Here is a 24647-nt window from a genome sequence, read left to right as displayed (position 1 = left end):
GAGAAAGCCCGCGCACAGTAACAAAGACCCAGTGCAGCCAAAACTAAATAAATAAAATAAATTTATTAAAAACAAAAAAAAAAGAACACAACTAGAAAGTCTATTTTAAATTAACCTTCTTTATACAGGAAAAATTCTCAAAATTTAAATTTAATTTAAATTTTAATTTAATAATTTAATACATGCTATTTTATAGCAACCTGAAGACTAAAAGGACCAAGAACACCCAAGAGTGTTCTAGTTTGTGTTGGGGTTCAACCCATCTAAGAAGGATCAGGTTAAAAATAGGTGGAAACATCATTAAGTAATCCTTTGAGGGGTCAGACATTTATTTGGGTTTTATAAAATGGCAAAAAAGCCTTGAGATATAGTCTAAGCCTTAGGTAACTACAGATTGTTTTTGCTTTTTCCTTAAAATTGTTTAATAGACTTTATTTTTTAGAGCAGTTTTAGGTTCACAGCATGACTAAAGTACAGACTGTTTTTGTGTATGAAAAATTACCTCTAAAATGAGATTAAGGTTTGTAGTGAGGGCCTGAACACGGTGGAAACCAGCAATCAGGGAAATAGGCAAGAAACCTTGCTCATCCATCTTTCTCCTAAGAAAGAAGTCCCGTTCCAAGTTTTCTATACTGAAGTAATATTCACTGAAAAAAGAAAGAAAGAAGTAAATATAAATTTCATCAATTTATTCAACAGAATATTAAAATGTCTATGGCTTATAATATCAATTGTTATAAAACTATTTTGATTTATTAATAACATTATATACATTTAACACAACATACATAGGGTAAATATAATAACAACAAAACCCTACTGTTAGTAATTTCTCTTACACAGGTAGAAAGAAATTTAGAATACTATCTTCCCAAAAACGTACTTCTTTGTTAGATCAGCTTTACCCAGGTATAAACAATTAACCATACTTTAAAACAGTTCAATAATTAACTTTTTAATGAGTCAATTAAGTGAAAAATTTCATTTCAAAGCTACTTGAACTTGCTTCATTTAAATAACAAAGTTAAACACATCAACAGACTACCTTCCAACTTTTTCTCATCACTGAAAATAATGGTATATTGGAAGTATTCTTTGTCAAGTTTACAGAGTAGTTTGTTTTCTAAATTGGCAGGGTACTGACATTGTTTAATACTTCTGAACCCTAGCATTCAGCACAATGCTTAGTAAAAACTGAGTGAATATGTGGGCACAGATGCACACAATTTTATATTTGAATGGTTCACTATCGCCCCCCTTCAAGAGGCGAAACTATAAAAGACGTTAAAAGTGAACGGAAGGGCTTCCCTGGTGTCGCAGTGGTTGGGAGTCCACCTGCTGATGCAGGGGACGCGGGTTCATGCCCCGGTCCGGGAGGATCCCACATGCCGCGGAGGGGCTGGGCCCATGAGCCATGGCCGCTGGGCCTGCGCGTCCGGAGCCTGTGCTCCGCAACGGGAGAGGCCACAACAGTGAGCGGCGCGCGTACCGCAAAAAAAAAAGTGAACGGAATACAGTTAAACAAAGAATATCTGCAACACCATGAGGTATATATATGGGCAAAAAAAAATACAGAAGCAACTTATACACCTTAATCTTCTCTCTAGGAAAGTATAGAGAGACGTGTAAATGAACAAACTGTATCATCAACGACTACAAGTTCCAAGATATAAAGATAATATGAAGAATACATATAATAATGGCATTTGAGAAACACATATTTAAATTACAGCCTGCATATAAAAAAACATGAGAACAAGATTCTAGAAAAGCAGAAGAGGATAAATAGGGGGAAATGTAGAAAAGAATAATACAAAAGAAATACATGACATCAAATGATATGGCTTACAGTTTAAAAATCCTATACTGTTTCCAAATCACAGAGCAAGTTTTCAAAGAAGGGTGGCAGCTCATATTTGGGAGTAAGGTTGGGTAACTCAAGATACCCTTGAATTATTTAGGTCAAATTCTAACTTTGAAGAAATAATCACCTACAACTGAAAACTGGTTTTGAGCTACCTTTCACTGGGTGGGAAAAATGTCTTATTTTAGAAATGTAAATACCCAAGTTGCTTCTTTATACTCTGATATTTATCCAACTATCAAAGTGCAAAGCTCCCTGAGATCAGTGAAATTCAACTGACATCGTAGTAACACTAATAAATCATTTACTATTCTTAAACGCTAAAGAAAATAATTGAAGTCTTGAAGAAATTAACATTTTGATTTTTGTTATGCCTCAAAAGCCCTTTTCACAGTGCCTGGCATGTGGTGGGCACAGAATACATCTGTTCTGCTTTCTGTTACACTTCAAAAGCCCTTTCACGAAAGTGGCTAAAATGCAGTAGGCACATAATACATACGCATAAATTCGAAATTTTCAAACATTAAGACATGTGATTTAAACACAAAAGTGTTCTTAGACAAAAACTTCTCTGAATAATTAGTAAGATGCCTTTTTAATCTAGTACTCTGTGAGAAACACAGTATCTAAATAAATTCATAAATCACTATTACCTATAGTATACACTTTTTAAAACTTCTAACGGGCTGCAAACATACTTATGTCTAAATCTGAATGCCAAGAGACTGCCCCAGATAAAAATACTCAAGACCTTCCATTTTTAATATCCTGATATCAAAAATGTCAAATTATTAACATACATTTTCAGTTAAAATGATTTTAAGAACTTAACCATCCATAATACAGTTAAGCCTCCTACTTCAAATTATTTAGCATAATATTCCTGAAGTACAAGAAGTTTTTCAGTAACTTCTCAAAGAGGAAAATCCAAACCCTAATGAATAAGCCTATGTATGTTTGAGAAACCTTAAAGACACAAAGTCAAAAGCATGACTCCTCAAATCCACTAATTAAGTCCACTAATGGACTAGTGGACTAATTAAGTCCACTCCTCAAGTCCACTAATCAGAGAACAGTAACAGTGAAGAGCCATTCTAAACCTGGTGCTCTAGTATCTGCCAAAAACTCTGCTGCTAAATAATAGCAAAAAAAGGAGTCATGCCCAATGCCATGTCTGATACTTTGTTCAGTATCCTAGGGGACATTATTATGTCCTACCTTAGAAGCTCTGGATTCTACACTGCATGATCAGAAATTTTGTCAACACTGAAGTAGCTATGCCCCTCCCTCACTTGTATGAGCACATTGGAGGCCGATTATCCTGACATGGAGTTGCATGTCCACTGTCAGGTCTCAGAAGGGACCTGCCAGCAAGAGTTACAAAGGAAGACAGGAATAGTGTTTTGAAGTTGATAGCCACATGCCAGGCACTTTCTGCCCATAAAAAGGCCCTTTCTTCAGTGTTTGCATGAACTGTAACAAAAGAAGCAAGAATAAAATAAACAAGTTGCTTCATATTGTAAGCCAATCAAACCCACCATGAAGGCATCCCAGGAAGATGCCTGGTTAATGCTGATGAAGATATTATTTTCTATTAATGGACTAGGGTCCATTTTCTTTTTAAAATAAAGGTGGATGTTTTAAAAATGATTATGGGGCTTCCCTGGTGGTGCAGTGGTTAAGAATCTGCCTGCCAATGCAGGGGACACAGGTTCGAGCCCTGGTCCAGGAAGATCCCACATGCTGCAGAGAACTAAGCCCGTGCGCCACAACTATGAAGCCTGTGCTCTAGAGCCCGCGAGCCACAACTACTGAGCCCGCGTGCCACAACTACTGAAGCCCACGCACCTAGAGCCTGTGCTCCGCAACAAGAGAAGCCACTGCAATGAGAAGCCCACACACCGCAACAAAGAGTAGCCCCCGCTCACCACAACAAGAGAAAGCTTGGGCGCAGCAACGAAGACCCAACAAAGCCAAAAAACTAATAAATAAATAAAACTAAAAATGCTTATGCCTTTTCAAAAATAGCCTTTTTCCTTCCCTTTATAAGGATAAAAAAAGGTTCAAATTTCAGTAAATTAGTTAGGCACATCACTTGGAAACACTTTTCTCACCACTATATAAACACACTATTTAATATGCAAAACATCCTACACAATACTAACAGGCAGAGGGGTTATTTTTTGCTTAAAGATAATACAACAAACTAATATTCTCCTAAACTTCAGGTTCAATATTCAGAAAGCAACTATTACAAGAACTAAAATAAAAAGTCTAAAACTAAAAAAGATTAGGTAGTCTCCTTTGAATACGTGTCACAAAGAAAGAGAAATTAAAAGTTAAAAAACAAACTTATTCTGAAACCAACTGTTATAAAAGTCAGAAGATGTCACCATTTTTTGCCATTTATGTTCATTTGCAAATTTTAATATAAACATTTATTTGCAAATAAGCTAAATTTCACTTGTTCAATTTCAAACATATGAAGTAGTTTTATATTCTTATATTTAATCATTCATATTATGCCATGACATTTTAACTAATATCCTTTAAACAGAGAAGTACCTCAAGAGAGAAAGGAGTCTTATATAAATAACAACATGAACCAAAAATAAATTTTTTAAAATACTTTATACATGCTCTACTAACATTTCCTAGAAACAAAATATAAAATACTATTAACATGTTCTAATTTTACTAATAAACAGCTTAGAAAATGTGTTATATTATCAGTGTTGTTAAAGTTTGATATTGCAATGGATTTTCCTGCCCCATCTCTTTATGTCTGATTGACTTACATTTGGCGTTTAATATACTCTTTAAGCAATGCTTCTTCCACAGGATACACCTGTACGCCTGTACCATCATCATAGTAATACATCATACTGGTATTAAGTTCTGTTTGAAATGGTTGACCAGTCCTTTCACCATGTTCTTGATAACCATATGAATAATCAAAGTTCACTTGATGTAATAAAGAAAAAGAAAAATGATCACAGATTGAAAAACAAAAAAAAAGAAATAGTTACTATAAAGAAAAATCCAAAGTGAAGTATCTCAAGGGGTAACAAACAAATACAAAACCATCTTTATTATCAGACACGTAAAATCAGTTAAAACAGTATATGGGATAGTGGGAAAAACAGACGACTTGCACACTTTTTGCAGTGTTCATTTAATTTAACAAAACAAAAAATCAAGTCTCACATCGAGGATTTCCTCTGCCTCGTCCTCTTCCCCGTCCTCGGCCTCTTCCTCGGCCTCTAAAGGTACCTCGGATATTACCACCCTCACTTCTCACACTGGAAACTTCATCTTGATCATCTCTCTTTTCTCTTTCACGCCTCCAACCTTTTTTAAAATAAAAATATTTTTATACATTCCAATTTGCAACTATGAAAACATGATTATCTTTATGAAAACGTGGTAACCACCCCTCCCCACTTTGTAACTAGTTATTAGTAACCAGTCATTCTTCAGAAAGATACAAACTTAAGAGATTCCATAGGAATTTGTCAAAATGTCTCTGGCATAAAAGACATCTTATGTATTGACATATAAAGAAGATATTCTGATAAGTAACATACTAAAAAGATAATGAGATCGTTTGCTAAAACTGTACTGTTAAAAATTTAACAAGTTCCAAGACAACTGAGTTTTGTACTATATAAAACTCCTAAAAACAAAAACTTATTTTCACAATAATACTTATTTTCACAAATAGGAATTTTTTTAAGGAAAGGGTGTTTCTATTTAAGTAAAAGACATTTCTTTTAAAGAAAAAAGGAAATGAAAACTGGGAGAAGATATCTGCAGCACAATATAGCAATTATATCCAGAATACATATAGAACTCATACAAATGTCTCTTATGCCCTCGTGCATCCTCTCTCTCTCTCTCTCTCTCTCTCTCTCTCTCTCAGTCACACACACACACACACACACACACACACACACACACACACACACACACACACACACACACACACACACACACACACACACACACACACACACCCCGCAACCAAATAGGAAAAAATCATTAAAAGACTGGCAGGGCAAACAAGGAAATGCAAATAGACAATAAAAAAATGGTGCTCAGCCTCAGTGGCCTTGAGAAATGCAAATTAAGACAATGAAAGAGTATTTTTTTATCTCTGTCCCAGTCTGAAAAACATTTTAAGGTCCCATAATATCAATATTTTTTTGTTTTATTTTTCTGTTTTGTTTTTTCCTTTTTGGCTGTACATTGTAGCATGAAGGACCCTAGTTCCCCGACCAAGGATCGAGATCAAACCTGTACCCTCTGCAGTCCTGCAGTGGAAGCACAGAGTCCCAACCACTGGACCGCCAGGGAATTCCCAATAGCAAATGTTGACCAAGACAGAACTTTTGTATAATGCTGGAATAAAAACAAGTACATTTCAATTTTGAAAAACAATTGGAAACAATCAAATAAGTAAAGGTATGCATACCCCAGAGACCAGGGTTTTTCAACCATGGCATAACTGACATTTTGAGCCAGATAACTCTTTCGTGTGGAGGCTGTCCTGGGTACTGTAGGATGTTTAGCATTATCCTTGGTCTCTACTCACTAGATACCAGTAGCAAGTTTTAGAATTTTAAAGTCATATTTTGTGGACAATTGAGTAAATATAACCATTGACTAGATTTTAGATGATATAATGAATTAGTGTTGATTTTCTTAGATGCTCCATTTTCTTGGGACATCAGTGCTGAAGTGTCACGATATCTGCAAGGTACTTTCAAATGATTCAGCAGATGGATGAATTAAAGATAGCAGAGTGACTAAATCTGGATGGTGATTAGACAGGGACTCACTGTACGATGCTTTCACAGGACAATATGCCTTAAAAATTATCAGACTTAAAAGATTTCAGTAGAAAACTATAAAAGCAAATGCTCAGGGAATTCCCTGGCGGTCCAGTGGTTAGGAATCAACACTTTCACTCTTGAGGGCACGGGTTCAATCCCTGCTCGGGGAACTAAGATCCCACAAGCTGCATGGGGTGGCCAAAAAAAACCAAACAAACAAAAAACACAAATGCTCAGCCAACTGCTTCCACATATCCTCCTGTCCTCTTCTTTCTGAAACTTGAACAAACCCTGCTGAAATAATGTATCTGGGGAATGATTTTTTTTTAATTAATTAATTTTATTTACTTATTTTTGGCTGTGTTGGGTCTTTGTTGCTGTGCATGGGCTTTCTCTAGTTGTGGCGAGCAGGGGCTACTCTTCGTTGCAGTGCGCAGGCTTCTCATTGTGGTGGCTTCTCTTGTTGCAGAGCATGGGCTCTAGGCATGCGGGCTTCAGTTGCGGCACGCGGGCTTCAGTTGCGGCACGTGGGCTCAGTAGTTATGGCTCACGGGCTCTAGAGCACAGGCTCAGTAGTTGTGGCACACAGGCTTAGCTGCTCCACGGCATGTGGGATCTTCCCGGACCAGGGCTCGAACCCGTGTCCCCTGCATTGGCAGGCAGATTCTTAACCACTGAGCCACCAGGGAAGTCCCTGATGGGACAGTTTATGATGGATAGATAAGGCTAACAACACCTGAACCAACTCAACCGCAACACAATCTGAAAGTAAGACACCCAGACATTTTATTCCTACTGCTGTGACACAAACACACTATGAAATATTCCTACCAAAAGAAAAACAAAAAGAAACTGGATCTTAACCAAACCTCTAGCTATTATTGCCAGTTACACTTAGAAAAGACAAAGGAACATGTTAAGGAGTATCACAATAAAGCATTTAGCCAAATCCAAAATATGGGAAATTCCACAAGACATATGACCTAACATATAGCAAAGGAAAGAAACACTGGTGGGACTTCCCTGGTGGCACAGTGGTTAAGAATCCGTCTGCCAATGCAGGGGACACAGGTTCGAGCCCTGGTCCGGGAAGATCCCACATGCCACAGAGCAACTACGCCCTTGCGCCACCACTACTGAGTCTGCGCTATACAGCCCACAAGCCACAACTACTGAGTCCACATACCACAACTACTGAAGCTGGCATGCCTAGAGCCCGTGCTCCACAACAAAGCAAAGCCACCGCCATGAGAAGCCTGCGGACCAAAACAAAGAGTAGCCCCATATCCACAACTAAAGAAAGCCTGCGCGCAGCAACGAAGACCCAACACAGCCAAAAATAAAATAAATAAATAAATTTTAAAAAAAAAGAAACATTTGGCAATTTCTTATTACGTTAAATATACATTTACCGGGGACTTCCTTGGCAGTCCAGTGGTTACGACTCCACACTTTCACTGCAGGGGGCATGGGTTCAATCCTTAGTCGGGGAACTAAGATCCCGCATGCTGCATGGCACAGCAAAAAAATATACACACACACGTTTACCATACCACCTAGCAATCCACTCCTAGATGTTTACCCGAGAATCTAAGACATATGCCCACACAAAGGTCTGTACACAAATGTTCATGGCGGCATTACTCATAACAGGCAAAAACTGGTAACAAGCCAAATATTCACCAACATGAATGGATAAAGGAGAATATCCATTCAATAGAAAACTATTATGCAATAAAGAGGTAGAAACTACTGATATATGGAACAACACTGATAAATGTGAAAATCATTATGCTGAGCGAAAGAACACAAGAGGATATAATTTATATTACACAGTTGAATTTATATGAAATTCTGAAAAGATAAATCTGACAGAAAGTAGACTCATGGTTAGGGGACTTGACAGTAATTTCAGTGTACTTTAATATATATAATTTTTAACTCAGTAAAGTTGACTTTTTAAAGAATGATCCAGAAACCACCCAGAAGAGGCTTCCACTAGCCAACTCTGGGACAATTTGAGCATCAAATTAAACAATCATGATAACAATTTCAACCACTGAAAACATAAGAAGCCTTTAGTCCACACTGATAATAGGAAGTTGTTCTTTACAGTGGAATGCCAGCTAATAAATATAGAAAGAATGATGCAGTAAGACAAATACTAGTATAGTGAAATTCTGAAGATTACCTATTCAGCATTTGCAACCATCATGGTAATAATCAGGCAAGAATAAAAATCACCAATGGAAACTGAAGCTCATATGAAAAGTCTGATGAAAAAATGGGTATTCCCACAGTCTCAAAGTCTCTCTCCACAAATTACATGTTAATTACCAAGGGAAAAAGGGTATCTTTAAAATAAAGAAACCTGGGGCTTCCCTGGTGGCGCAGTGGTTGGGGGTCCGCCTGCCGATGCAGGGGACACGGGTTCGTGCCCCGGTTGGGGGGGATCCCACATGCCGCGGAGCGGCTGGTCCCGTGGGCCATGGCCGCTGGGCCTGCGCGTCCGGAGCCTGTGCTCCGCGGTGGGAAAGGCCACGGTGGTGAGAGGCCCGCGTACCGCAAAAAACAAAAACAAAACAAAACAAAAAAAAATAAATAAAATAAAGAAACCTGGAGTACCTCATCTTAACCAAGTGCTCAAAGTTAATATCACCAATAATAAGATAAACCAATACCACATGTGTTTTCAAGTTATACACTACAAAGAAAACCATTTAACTTTTGCAGTATTCCTGCCAAAAATTTATAACCCAAATCCAATCATCAGAAAACCCAAAGGTATAAGTATAGCTACCACATTACTGTCTTAAAGCCTTCAGAAAAAAATCAACGTCATGGAAGACAAAAGCAGAAGAATTATTCCAGACTAACAGAGACAACTAAAAGCAATGTGTGATCACAGATTAGATCCCAGAAAAGAGGAGAAAAAAACTGTAAAGGGCATTATTGAGAAATTCTGCCTGTGGATAGTCACAGTGTATTACTGATCTTACGATACATACCCTGAAGGTATTTAGGGTTAAAGGGGCACAATGTCTGCAACTTACTCTCAAATAGTTTATACTATACATGGTTATTAAAATAGTAAGATTAAGACTAGATGAGTCATTTTTCTCTTAGAATGTTACTTACTTCGTGTGTCATTTCTCCTATTGTTATGTGATTTATTTGCTTCAGGTTGACATCTTGAGCTATTCCGGGACCCTGGTCTTTCTTGACTGTCTGGTCTTACATCATCTAGGTGGAGTGGTACCCACTTGTGCTTATTAGCTTGAAGAAAACAAAATAAAATCATTTAATGACAATGCACAATTTTCATTAAAGCTTTGCAATTGTGAAAGGACTCTAAATTTTAATTAAATAAATGAAAGACTTAATTTGTCCTTAAAGGGATTACATGTAGAGTACCAAAATGATTTTCTTCTGCTCCCCCAGCTCTTTAATAAACTTATTTGGGCAAATAATAAGTTTCTAAAACTCAAGTGAAAAGCCAGTGATAGAGTATCATTGGAATTCTTTTGCTTTTAAGTGAAATGCACACTCTTCTGTTTAATTCTGACAAATAAGCCATAAAAAATATTAAGTGTACACACTACTTCCATCTAATACTTGATACTTAGGCTTTAGAACAGGGTATACCTGATAACTGTTTGACCAGTGATTCAAAACACTTTTAGTTTCAAATCACTGCCTCAAATATTAATTCATCCAGCATCACTACTAATGAAAGAGCTTTTTCAAAATAAAGTTTAAGTATAAAATCTGTCTAACTGCATTTGATAAACCTTTGTATAGCTACTACACTTTTTCCTAACTTCTTAAGAGATACAAGCAATTTAAAGCTTCTTGTTGACTAAATGATAGTGTAATTAATTGTTATATTTAGTATAGTGAAATTCTGAAGGTTACCTATTCATGAATTCCATAGTTAAAGTTTCAAAATATTCAGTCTTCTGCCCACTATATATTTCAACTAAAACAAAAAGACTCATGGGCAAAGGAAAAACTATCAAAGTAATTAAGGGAATATTAGTGTACTAATTTCCTACTAATACGGCAAACTACAGACAGATAAGGAAAAGAGAATATGAAAGAATCTAAAAACTCCTTAAAGTCTATACTGTAAATTCTATCCATGAGATACTTTGGGCATAAATAAGCACTTAAAGATAAACATGTGTGCTCTAAGGAGAGTCAATTCATGACCCGATTATATAACATTACTTTAACTACAAACACCCGCATTTTAGTGTTGGCTAATCAGTTTTAATTGAAACAACTAACAAGGAAGACAAATTTTAGAGCAGGATAGGTCTTGTTACCTGTATGACTTCTAGACAGTCAAAAAGACTACTTATGTATCAAAGGAGCATGAAAAAGGTAAGTGATTAAGCATTCAAGAAATGGGGAAATTTTTTGTAACAACCACATGGTTGTCCTACTGCCACCACTTCTGAGCAATTACCCTTGGCATACTATATAGAGTGAGCCTCATGATTACCCTGCAGCTAAGGGTTATAATAGTCATCAAAAAAGAAAAAATTCAAGTAAGTGCTCAGTACACGGCAGACTGTTAGTTCCATTATTAAAGAAGTTGGCTGGCAACTACTTCATCATGAAATGTCCCCTCCCATGCCCCATCACCTCCAAGAATTAAAATGCTTCAATGGCTTCCCACAGTACTTAAAATACCAATTCCAAGTTACCAAAGCCCTGAATAACATGGACCTTTCCTACCTCTCCAATAGCACCCCTTGCCCTCTCCCCAGAGTTCACTTTGCCTCAGCTACTGACCTTCTGACAGTTTAAAGAACTTTTCTGCCTAAAAACCCCTGAAGACACTTTTACTGAGACTCAGAACACTGAATGAGAATATGCTTTTACCAATTAAATCATAATCTGTCCCTAGACACATGAGAAGTTCCTAAAAGAATATGGAAAAGGATGTAAAGACAATATTTTTTTCCTTCAAAGAGTAATGGGGGAATGCAATGAGGAAAAAGAGTTGACCAAGATTGTTCTCAATTTTGTCTCAGAAAAATATTTTCTCAAAATTTCCTGAAAAAAAGGGAGCCGTTCCAATGCAGATTTAAAAAACAATAGTTATCATACAACTTTCCAAGAATATATCTACACCCACCTCTATAGGTGGAATTTAAATCCATTCTTACATAAAATACAAGTCAAACATAGAGAGGAAAGTCTCATAGTTCAGAAATGCTACAAAAGCAAATCAGTTACCATTGTAGATGGTATCCTGAAGAAATCCAAACTACTAACTGGTGACTACCAGGAATCAACTGATTAAATACAATTCTTCATTACTACAACTCTCTTCAAAAACTTAAAAATCAAAATGAAGATGTAAACAAACTAACCTTTCTTTCGTTGATTACTTGACTGAGCCTCATCCTCACTGACATTTTCACCAGGACCATCTAATTTTGTTTCCCGGCTTTCTTTGCTTTCACTGTTACTTCTCTTTTCAACCTTGTCTTCTCTTTCTTTTCTGTTTTGTGGCTTCTTATTTCCTAGGCTGATGACACTCTGACACTGCAAAAAGGTTTTCTGAATGAAATAATTTTCATGAACATTTTCACTTAACATATTCAAAAATCTGTGGTAACACCTTACCTAAATATCGCAAAAAGAATGACAACTTTTAACAAAACTAAAAAACTACTTTACAAAAGACACTGTTAAAAGTCATTTGAAAAACTGGAAGAAAATATTTGCTAAGTATTTGATAAAAGGACTTGTATCTAAAATATATAATGAACTCTATAATGCAGTAACAAGAAAACAATTGAAATGTGGGCTAGAGTTGAACAGACACTTCATCAAAAAGATATAGTGATGACAAATGTACATGAAAATGTGCTTGACATCATTAGAAAAATGCAAATTAAAAACTATAGTGTGATACCACTATACACCTACTAGACTGACTAAAATTAAAAGGCTGACCACATAGAGTATTAGTGAGGCTACAGAATAACTAGAATTCTCATACACTGCTGGTGGAATAAAAAGTTTAGTAGTTTTAAAAGTTAAATAAATAGCTACCATAAAATCCAACCATTCTACGCCCAAGAAAAACAAAAGCATTATTCCATGCAAAATTTTGTACATAAATGTTTATACAGCAGCTTTATTTTTTTTATAAATTTATTTTTGACTGCGTTGTATCTTCGTCGCTGCACGCGGGCTTTCTCTAGTTGTGGCGAGCGGAGGCTACTCTTCGTTGTGGTGCGTGAGCTTCTCATTGTGTGGCTTCTCTTGCTGTGGAGCACGGGCTCTAGGTGCACGGGCTTCAGTAGCTGTGGCACGCGGACTCTAGAGCGCAGGCTCAGTAGTTGTGGCGCACGGGCTTAGTTGCTCCGCGGCATGTGGGATCTTCCCGGACCAGGGCTCGAACCCGTGTCCCCTGCATTGGCAGGTGGCTTCTTAACCACTGCACCACCAGGGAAGTCCTGATATAGCAGCTTTATTCTTAATAGCCAAAAACTGGAATCAACACAAATGTCCACCAATAGGTGAATGGACAGCATTATATCCATACAATGGAGTACTACCCAGAAAATAAGAAGGAATGAACTACTAATACGTATAACATAAATAAATCTCAAAACAATTAAGCTAAATGAAAGCCAAAAAAAAAAAGGATGCATCCTGTATGACTCCACTTACATAAAATTGTAGAAAATGCATTGTAAATCAACTATACTCCAATAAAAAAAAAAAAAACTGTAGAAAATGCAAATTAACTAAGTGACAGAAAGCTTATCAGTGGTTGTCTGGGATGATGGGGTGAGGGGGTGGAATGTGACAGGAAGAATTACAAATTAAGTTCATTATCTTGTTTGTGGCAAAGGTTTCATAGGTCAAAGCGTATCAAACTGTACACTTTATATATGTGCAGTTTATTATGTCATTTATACAACTAAGTTGCTTTATAGTTATAGTTAACTAGTTTTATAGTTTTTAAACTACACACCAATAATTCTGCACAAATTACAAATAGCAAGATGTACAGTGTCAAATGAAACCACGTAACCAGATACCATATATACTACTTCTCTAAAAAGACTTTTGATAGAATATCCCAGAACATCTTTCAGAACTTCTTTCATAGATAAATTAAAAATCCATTTACTGAACATCTCTTGATATGATATATATGCATATATATGCATGTGTATATAGACAGTTAGGACTTCAACACATTGAAAAGACTGTAACTCAAAGACAACATATATAGAATACATTCTGAAACACAAAATGGGCTTCACTTAGACACATTAAAAAGTAATCTATTTGTAGGCATTACGTGAAGCTGACAGCATGGTACCCCATCCTTTCCAAATGTGTGGTCCTGAGAATACAACCAGATGAAGGCAATGTGATGAATGAAATCAAGGTATCTGAAAAATGGGTATTTTATTAATGCAATTCTCTAAATTTGAAGAAAAATAAATTCAGCATGTTAAAATGAGAATACCTTCCCTTTATTTAAAAAAAAAAAAAAGAAGTCTTAAAACAATACTCACTTCAGTGTTCACTAATTCACTAGGTGTTGGCCAGTTCGACATATCGCTGAAATCACTAGCCTAAGAGGTAAATAAGTGTTATTCTGCAATTTAGAAATTTAAGTAGAAAAAATATTTTCTAAAAGTGAAAGCAATTTTTAAAATTACCCTCATTCAATTATATGCAGGCATTTGCAAAAATAACGCAAAACCTTCTCCAAACAACAGAACACAGCAAGAGGAATGTCTTACGATCCAACTTGTGGCATGAATAATGACCTTGACTAAACTGATAGAGACAGGATAACAGAGGCATATGGGGATTTGGATAAAGGTTACAATTTTCTAGTATATTAACTTTAAACTAACATCAATGATAGAACAGAAAAATACACAATAATCTAAGAGGAGTTCCTTTCAAAATAGTTAAAAACTATTTCTTGTCATGACATACCTTGTTGGATTTCTTTGTCTTGAGTTTTCCTGCTTTTATAATCTGGGGGGAACTGAGCTCTAAAACAAAACAAAACAAAACAAAAAAACATGGAATTGTTTTTACAACCACATCATGCAAAATATTTAACAAAATAACAAACCAATTTCAGTTAAGTCAGTGGAATAATTATTCTCAACAAAATCCAAAGTTCTGAGACTCAAATTCCTAACAAGAAATCAACTACATTTCAAACGTAGATTCAAAGTGGTCTTCAGTGTTCAAATCAAGATGTAGAAAATACTAAGTTTACTTACACTGAACTGATAGACCAATCCGTTCACTAATAGAATGTAACACGGAAAAATTAGCAATATAACATGTTTTAATACAGTAAAGTTAGTGAATCAACTCCCAACGGAATACATTTTTCTATATATATTATATATACATATAAATACATTCACATGCATCAAGGAGCATGCAGAAAATAAATCAGAACACTTCAAACTATTTGTCGTCAGAAAACAAAGTTTGGCAACCGTAATAGGCTGTATCTAGATCCAAGCCATAAAAAATAGAAGCGATCTCTGTAAAAGTTTGTACAAGACTATCATGGTATCATCACTTGTCCCTCTTGAATAAGAACACAAAGATTGACAAATATAGTCTTCATTGTAATGAAGCTTTACAGTGTCTTGCATCTTGATTCATTATCTACCATGATGATCATCTAGCTAAACATGACCTAAATATTAAAAAGCAGAATAAACATGGGATCTGCAGCTACAGAAAACATAGTAATTCAGCAAAACATGAATCCCAAAAATCGTGGCAATGACCAATTCATAGACTAAAATAAAGTAATCTTTGAGTTAAAACCCAGAAACATTCAAATAAGATTTCATGAAAGGAAGACTGATGAAGGATGAAGACATCACCAGGGATGGGCACACAGGGATCTTGAATATTGTAGTAATTTTATTTCTAAAGCAGAATAGTGAGTACATGGGTATTTGCTTTATACTTGTTTATACTTTAGGGACACATAATAAGTGTATACATATGTGTCAATGTGCATAAGGATAAATACTTCACTAACAAAAATAAGATACAGAAAAAAAATTTGGACAGATAGAAAAAAAAGGGAAGCAGGAAAAAACCTAATTTAACAAAAACAATATTTGAACATTAGAATTTGACTGAGGTATATTTTGTAAATATAACGTATATTGTATGGAAGTTATACAGTATAGAACATTTGAAAGACCTTTCCCTCAACAAAGTAGAAAACATGTCCCAAAACATTGCTAAGTCAAGTAAATTAAGTGCCTGGTGGTTACAAAACACAGCCTTATACAAACTACCTGATGTACTGAAAAGTATTTAGGGATAGGCCACATAAGCGAGTTTTATTACAAATCAATTAGACATTAATAATCACAAAATTAAGGTCAGAAATTTAAAAAATTATTCTGACCACATAAAAATAAAACTTTTTAACTTCAATATTAAATGTTATTTACAAACCAAAAAATATTTGAGCATGAGTTAATAATCTTTCTATTGCTTTAAAATCGACTTCCCTTGTGGTCCAGTGATTAAGAATCCACCCTCTAATGCAGGGGTCATGGGTTCGATCCCTGGTCAGGGAGCTAAGATCCCACATGCCTCCTGGCCAAAAAACCAAAACATATAACTGAAGCAATATTGTAACAAATTCAATAAAGACTTTAAAAATGGTCCATATCAAAAGAAATCCTTAAAAAACAAATATTAAACAAATTAAAAAAATAAAAGGGAGAGAGATTTTGATTTCAATAAATTCTTTTGAACTCAAAAATTTTGGATTTTTGTTTAAATTTTACTCTCTCAACTTTAACACCTCCTCAGGAAATACAACGGGAAAAAAGTGCACATTTAACTCTGTGGCCTCTATAATTCTGACATTTTATCGATCAAGTATCATTAAGTACACAATCAATACTGTAATTTATTCTCATTAAAAGTTATTTGACAAATTATGCTGGCCAATGTAGTTGGATACGCTGGGATAGGAAAGTGATTTCTTTTTTTTTTAATAACTTTTTTTAAAATGTTTGTTTGTTTGTTTGCTTATTTATTTATTTATTTATTCTTGGCTGCATTGGGTCTTCGTTGCTGCACGCGGGCTTCCTCTAGTTGTGGCAAGCAGGTGTTACTCTTTGTTGTGGTGCGTGGGCTTCACATTGCAGTGGTTTCTCTTGTTGTGGAGCACGGCCTCTAGGCGAGCAGGCTCAGTAATTGTGGTGCACGGGCTTAGTTGCTCCGTGGCATGTGGGATCTTCCCGGACCAGGGATTGAACCCGTGTCCCCTGCATTGGCAGGCGGATTCTTAACCACTGTGCCACCAAGGAAACCCCTAATTTACTTTTTTAAAAGGAAGACTTTCCTGGAATATTCCTGTTCCCAAGTCCGAATTCCTCCCACAGAAACAGTAAGTTTCCTGATTAATGAGTTTAGGAAAAGAACTGACTTGCAAAGCCAACACCTTTCCGCCCTTTTCTTTGGGAGCTAGCTGTCCACAAAAAGCAAGCATTCTGGTCTGCTCCTTCATGCTGTCAACTTCACAAGGCAGACTCCCTAAGACAGGGAGAAGGGGAACATGCAGATGTGCAATGCCAACTGTGAACACATTTGTCTAATTCCAAGTTCCACATAAGGAAGTCCTTTGTGCTACTCTTAGACCACCTCATCAACCCACTCTTTTTCTGTTAAAAGAATGACACTGAGCTTTTAAAAAAAATAAATAAATCTGAGTAAAAAATAAAGAGATGATTCAAACGAAATACCAGTGGCCAAATATGAAATGCTAACTCAACTGTACTAAGAAATGTAAAGTAAAACAGAACAGTTTTCACCTATCATTCTGACAAAACAGAGAATACCAAGCACTGACCAGCTTATATAAATGGACATTTCTCTCATGCTGTTGGAATGAGTATTAAGCAGTAGAATCTTTTAAGGGTAATCTGTCATTTAAAACGTATATACTTTTTGGGGAATTTCTTGGCAGTCCAGTGGTTAGGCCTTCACGTTCTCACTGCCAAGGGCCCAGGTTCATTACCTGGTCAGGAAACTAAAATCCCGCAAGCCGCATGGCCAAAATAATAATAATAACAATAAAATATATATACTTTTTTATAAGATAGATAACCAATGAGGACCTACTGTATAGTACAGGGAACTCTACTCAATCTTCTGTGATAACCTATATGAGAAAAGAATCTGAAAAAGAATGAATATATGTGTATATATATAACTGAATCACTCTGCTGTACACCTGAAACTAACACACATTGTAAATCAACTATAATCCAATAAAATTTTTAAAAATTTAAAAATTTAAATTTTTAAATTTAAAAATTTTTAAAAAGTAAAATAAAATGTATATACTTTTTAATGAAACAATTGCATTTCTGCGAAATTATCTGGTAATCAACACAAGGTACAATGATGTCAGTATGAGATGTTCACTGCAGGGACTTTCCTGGAGGCCCAGTGGTTACAACCCCATGCTTCCACTGCAGTCGGCACAGGTGCAATCCCTGGTTGGGGAGCTAAGATACTGCAGGCTGAGCAGCACGGTCCCCCCACCAAAAAAAAGAAAAATGTTCACTGTAGGTTTACGGATAACTGTATTTAAATAAATGACCTCAGGACTTCCCTGGTAGTGCAGTAGTTAAGAATCCGCCTGCCAATGCAGGGGACATGGGTTCAAGCCCTAGTCCGGGAATATCCCACACCTGGCAGAGCAAATAAGCCCATGCACTGCAACTACTGAGCCTGGGCTCTAGAGTCTGCTAGCCACAACTACTGAAACCCACAGGCCTAAGAGCCCGTGCTCCACAACAAGAGAAGCTACCACAATAAGAAGCCTGCGCACCAAAACGAAGAGTAGCCCCCGCTTGCTCCAACTAGATAAAGCCCGTGCACAGCAATAAAGACCCAACACAGCCAAAAATAAAATAAATAAATTTATTCTAAAAAAAGAAAACAATATTTTCATTTTCCCATGTTCCAGCAAAAATGGAGGAAACCGCCCTCCTAGCATATCATTAGAAAAAACCTAAGACTGAAAAACAAAGCCAACCTAAAAATTAAAATATAAAGAAATTTTAATTAAAAAAAGTTTTTTCAGGCAGATGAAACCTAAGAAATATAAGCTACCAGTGGCTCCAAGTATATATAACCATACATGAACAAGTGTGTGATTTTCACATATCCATTTTTCAAACATCACTAGTAAGCCACTATACAACTTCTTTGAACATTATTCTAATATCTTAATCTATAAGGAAACAATTCCTAATAGACGAGGAATTCATTTTAAGAGCTTGGATAGTGAAAACAAAAACTGCAGTATGATGGGCAATTTTACTCATGACCATAATCTTTAGCAAAGCTTTAATTAAGAAAACGCACTGACAGTCATGAATCACATGTTTTATTACATTTAAGGGGAAAATGTCATAAAATGGCATTTTGCTACAGTAAATGAGTGCCTTAAAAAAATGTAAAAAAAAGCGAGATAACCTCATCCACCAGAGGGCAGACAGCAGAGGCAAGAAGAACTACAATTCTTCAGCCTGTGGAAGGAAAACCATTCACAGAAAGATAGACAAAATGAAAAGGCAGAGGACTTTGTACCAGATGAAGGAACAAGATAAAACCCCAGAAAAACAACTAAATGAAGTGGCGATACGTAACCTTCCAGAAAAAAAATCCAGAATGATGATAGTGAAGATGATCCAGGACCTCAGAAAAAGAATGGACGCAAAGATCGAGAAGATGCAAGAAATGTTTAACAAACACCTAGAAGAATTAAAGAACAAACACCTAGAAGAATTAAAGAACAAACCAACAGAGATGAACAATACAATAACTGAAATGAAAAATACACTAGAAGGAATCAATAGCAGAATAACTGAGGCAGAAGAATGGATAAGTGACCTGGAAGACAGAATGGTGGAATTCATTGCCACGGAAGAGAATAAACAAAAATGAATGAAAAGAAATGAAGACAGCCTGAGACCTTTGGGACAATATTAAAAGCAACAACATTCACATTACAGGGCTCCCAGAAGGAAAAGAGAGAGAGAGAGGACCTGAGAAAATATTTGGAGAGATTATAGTCGAAAACTTCCCTAACATGGGAAAGGAAATAGTCACCCAAGTCCAGGAAGAGCAGAGTCCCAGACAGGATAAACCCAAGGAAAAACATACCGAGACACATAGTAATCAAACTGACAAAAATTAAAGACAAAGAAAAATTATTGAAAGCAACAAGGGAAAAACGACAAATAACATACAAGGGAACTCCCATTAGGTTAACAGCTGATTTCTCAGCAGAAACTCTACAAACCAGAAGGGAGTGGCATGATATATTTAAAGTGATGAAAGGGAAGAACCTACAACCAAGATTACTCTACCTGGCAAGGATCTCATTCCCATTTGATGGAGAAATCAAAAGCTTTACAGACAAGCAAAAGCTAAGAGAATTCAGCACCACCACACCAGCTCTACAACAAATGCAAAAGGCACTTCTCTAAGTGGGAAACATAAGAGAAGAAAAGGACCTACAAAAACAAACCCATAACAATTAAGAAAACGGTAATAGGAACATACATATCGATAATTACCTTAAACGTGAATGGATTAAATGTTCCAACAGAAAGACACGGGCTTGCTGAATGGATACAAAAACAAGACCCATATATATTCTGTCTACAAGAGACCTACTTCAGACCTAGGGACACAGACAGACTGAAAGTGAGGAAATGGAAAAAGATATTCCATGTAAATGAAAATCAAAAGAAAGCGGGAGTAGCAATACTCATATCAGATAAAATAAACTTTAAAATAAAGAATGTTACAAGAGACAAGGAAGGACACTATATAATGATCAAGGGATCAATCCAAGAAGATATAAGAATTATAAATATATATACACCCAACACAGGAGCACCACAATACATAAGGCAAATGCTAACAGCCATAAAAGAGGAAATCAACAGTAAGACAATAATAGTAGGGGACTTTAACACCTCACTTACAGCAATGGATCATCCAGACAGAAAATTAATAAGGAAACGCAAGCTTTAAATGACACAACAGACCAGATAGATTTAATTGATATTTATAGGACATTCCATCCAAAAAACAGCAGATTACACTTTCTCCTCTAGTGCACATGGAACATTCTCCAGGATAGGACAAATCTTGGGTCACAAATCAAGCCTCCGTAAACTTAAGAAAACTGAAATCATATGAAGCATCTTATCCGACTACAGCGCTAGAAGATTAGAAATCAATTACAAGGAAAAAAACGTAAAAAACACAAAAACATGGAGGCTAAACAGTATGTTAGTAAATAACCAAGAGATCACTGAAGAAACCAAAAAGGAAATCAAAAAATACCTAGAGGGCTTCCCTGGTGGCGCAGTGGTTGAGAGTCCACCTACCAATGCAGGGGACACGGGTTTGTGCCCCGGTCCAGGAGGATCCCACGTGCCGCGGAGCGGCTGGGCCCGTGAGCCATGGCCGCTGAGGCTGCGCATCCAGAGCCTGTGCTCCGCGACAGGAGAGGCCACAGTGAGAGGCCCGCGTACCGTAGGGAGAAAAAAAAAAAAAGAAAAGAAAAAATACCTAGAGACAAATGACAACGAAAACACAACGATCCAAAACCTATGGGATGCAGCAAAAGCAGTTCTAAGAGGGAAGTTTATAGATATACAAGCCTACCTCAAGAAACAAGAAAAGTCTCAAATAAACAATCTAACCTTACACCTAAAGGAACTACAGAAAGAAGAACAAACAAAACCCAAAGTTAGTAGAAGGAAAGAAATCATAAAGATCAGAGCAGAAATAAATGAAATAGAAACAAAGAAAACAATAGCAAAGATCAATAAAACTAAAAGCTGGTTCTTTGAGAAGATAAACAAAATTGATAAACCTTTAACCAGACTCATCAAGAAAGAGAGGACCCAAATCAATAAAATTAGAAATGAAAAATGAGAAGTTACAACAGACACTGCCAAAATACAAAGCATCCTAAGAGACTACTACAAGTAAATCTATGCCAATAAAATGGACAACCTGGAAGAAATGGACAAATTCTTAGAAAGGTATAACCTTCCAAGACTGAACCAGGAAGAAATAGAAAATATGAACAGACCAATCACAAGTAATGAAATTGAAACTGTGATTAAAAATCTTCCAACAAACAAAAGTCCAGGACCAGATGGCTTCACACGTGAATTCTATCAAACATTTAGAGAAGAGCTAACACCCATCTTTCTCAAACTCTTCCAAAAAACTGCAGAGGAAGGAACACTCCCAAACTCATTCTACGTGGCCAACATCACCCTGATAAGAAACCAGGCAAAGATACTACAAAAAAAAAAAAAAAGAAAATTACAAACCAATATCACTGATGAATATAGATGCAAAAATCCTCAACAAAATACTAGCAAACAGAATCCAACAACACATTAAAAGGATCATACACCATGAGCAAGTGGGATTTATCCCAGGGATGCAGGGATTCTTCAGTATACGCCAATCAATCAATGTGATACACCATATTAACAACTTGAAGAAGAAAAACCACATGATCATCTCAATAGATGCAGAAAAAGCTTTTGACAAAATTCAACACCCATTTATTAAAAAAACTCTCCAGAAAGTGGGCATAAAGGGAAACTACCTCAACATAATAAAGCCCATATACGACAGAACAACAGCAAACATCATTCTCGAAGGTGAAAAACTGAAAGCATTTCCTCTAAGATCAGGAACAAGACAAGGATGTCCACTCTCGCCACTACTATTCAACATAGTTTTGGAAGTCCTAGTCACGGCAGAGGAGAAAAAGAAATAAAAACAATACAAATTGGAAAAGAAGAAGTAAAACTGTCACCGTTTGCAGATGACATGATACTATACATAGAGAATCTTAAAGATGCCACCAGAAAACTACTAGAGCTAATCAGTGAATTTGGTAAAGTTGCAGGATACAAAATTAATGCACAGAAATCTCTTGCATCCCTATACACTAACAACGAAAGATCAGAAAGATAAATTAAGGAAACAATCCCAGTCACCACTGCAACAAAAAGAATAAAATACCTAGGAATAAACCTACCTAAGGAGGTAAAAGACCTGTACAAAGAAACTGTAAGACACTGATGAAAGAAACCAAAGATGACACAAACAAATGGAGAAATATACCGTGTCCTTGGATTGGAAGAATTAATATTGTGAACATGACTATATTACCCAAAGCAATCTACAGATTCAATGCAATCCCTATCAAATTACCAGTGGCATTTTTTACAGAACTAGAACAAAAAAACCTTAAAATTTGTATGGAGACACAAAAGACCCCGAATAGCCAAAGCAATCTTGAGGGAAAAAAACAGAGCTGGAGGAATCAGACTCCCTGACTTCAGACTGTACTACAAAGCTACAGTAATCAAGACAATATGGTACTGGCACAAAAACAGAAATATAGATCAATGGAACAGGATAGAAAGCCCAGAGATAAACCCACACACCTACGGTCAACTAATCTATGACAAAGGAGGCAAGCATATACAATGGAGAAAAGACAGTCTTTTCAATAAGTGTGCTGGGAAAACTGTACAGCTACATGTAAAAGAATGAAATTAGAATACTCCTTAACACCATCAACAAAAATAAACTCAAAAGGATTAGACACCTAAATGTAAGACCAGACACTATAAAACTCTTAGAGGAAAACATAAGAAGAACACACTTTGACATAAATCACAGCAAGATCTTTTTTGATCTACCTCCTAGAGTAATGGAAATAAAAACAAAAATAAAGAAATGGGACCTAATGAAACTTAAAAGCTTTTGCAAAGCAAAGGAAACTACAAGCAAGACGAAAAGACAACCCTCAGAATGGGAGAAAATATTTGCAAACGAATCAACAAACAGACAAAGGGTTAATCTCCAAAATATATAAACAGCTCATGCGGCTCAATATTAAAAAAACAAACAACCCAATCCAAAAATGGGCAGAAGACCTAAATAGACATTTCTCCACAGAAGACATACAGATGGCCAAGAAGCACATGAAAAGGTGCTCAACATCACTAATTATTAGAGAAATGCAAATCAAAACTACCATGAGGTATCACCTCACCCCAGTTAGAATGGGCATCATCAGAAAATCTACAAACAACAAATGCTGGAGAGGGTATGGAGAAAAGCTAACACTCTTGCACTGTTGGTGGGAATGTAAATTGATACAGCCACAATGGAGAACAGTATGGAGGTTCCTTAAAAAACTAAAAATAGAGCTACCGTATGACCCAGCAATCCCTCAACTGGGCACATACCCAGAGGAAACCATAATTCAACAACACACATGCACCCCAATGTTCAATGCAGCACTATTTACAATAGCCAGGTCATGGAAGCAACCTAAACACCCATCGACAGACGAATGGATAAAGAAGATGTGGTACATATATACAAAGGATTATTACTCAGCCATGAAAAGGAACGAAATTGGGTCATTTGTAGAGACGTGAATGGATCTAGAGACTGTCATACAGAGTGAAATAAGTCAGAAAAACAAATATCGTATATTAACGTATATATGTGGAACCCAGAGGAATGGTACAGACAAACCGGTTTGCAGGGCAGAAATAGAGACACAGATGTAGAGAACAAACGTATGGACACCAAGGGGGGAAAGTGGCAGGGGGTTGGGGGGGTGGTGGTGTGATGAATTGGGAGATCGGGATTGACATATACACACTAATATGTGTAAAACAGATAACTAATAAAAACCTGCTGTATAAAGAATAAATAAAACAAAATTTTTGAAAAACATGTAAAAAAAACCTACTTACTTCTCGTACTCTGAAAGTGGGAGTATCAATTAGTAGTCATTTTCAAGAGCAACT

At 36.3% G+C, this 24647-nt stretch overlaps 1 protein-coding gene across 5 annotated transcripts in view; it reads right to left on the bottom strand.

Moving 5' to 3' along the window:
- The window catches only part of LARP1B (La ribonucleoprotein 1B), a 130567-nt gene that overhangs the window by 101957 nt on the left and 3963 nt on the right, over positions 1-24647 (bottom strand). For 3 of the 5 annotated variants that reach the window (XM_082653436.1, XM_082653437.1, XM_082653433.1), the window contains exons 2-9: positions 14689-14747; positions 14256-14315; positions 12084-12258; positions 9838-9975; positions 6161-6265; positions 5072-5215; positions 4663-4828; positions 503-647 (exon numbers count right to left, since the gene is read on the bottom strand). In XM_082653436.1, coding sequence (XP_082509562.1) covers positions 503-647; positions 4663-4828; positions 5072-5215; positions 6161-6265; positions 9838-9975; positions 12084-12258; positions 14256-14315; positions 14689-14747 — 992 coding nt within the window. The remainder of the gene's footprint in view (positions 1-502; positions 648-4662; positions 4829-5071; positions 5216-6160; positions 6266-9837; positions 9976-12083; positions 12259-14255; positions 14316-14688; positions 14748-24647) is intronic. The other 2 variants (XM_082653434.1, XM_082653435.1) reach the window with 2 other exon arrangements.

The sequence above is a fragment of the Grampus griseus genome (assembly GCF_964374135.1).
Source record: "Grampus griseus genome assembly, chromosome: 4".
NCBI lineage: Eukaryota > Metazoa > Chordata > Mammalia > Artiodactyla > Delphinidae > Grampus > Grampus griseus.
The sequence above is the reverse complement of the archived record's forward strand: the minus strand, read 5'-3'. Positions and strand labels throughout refer to the sequence as shown.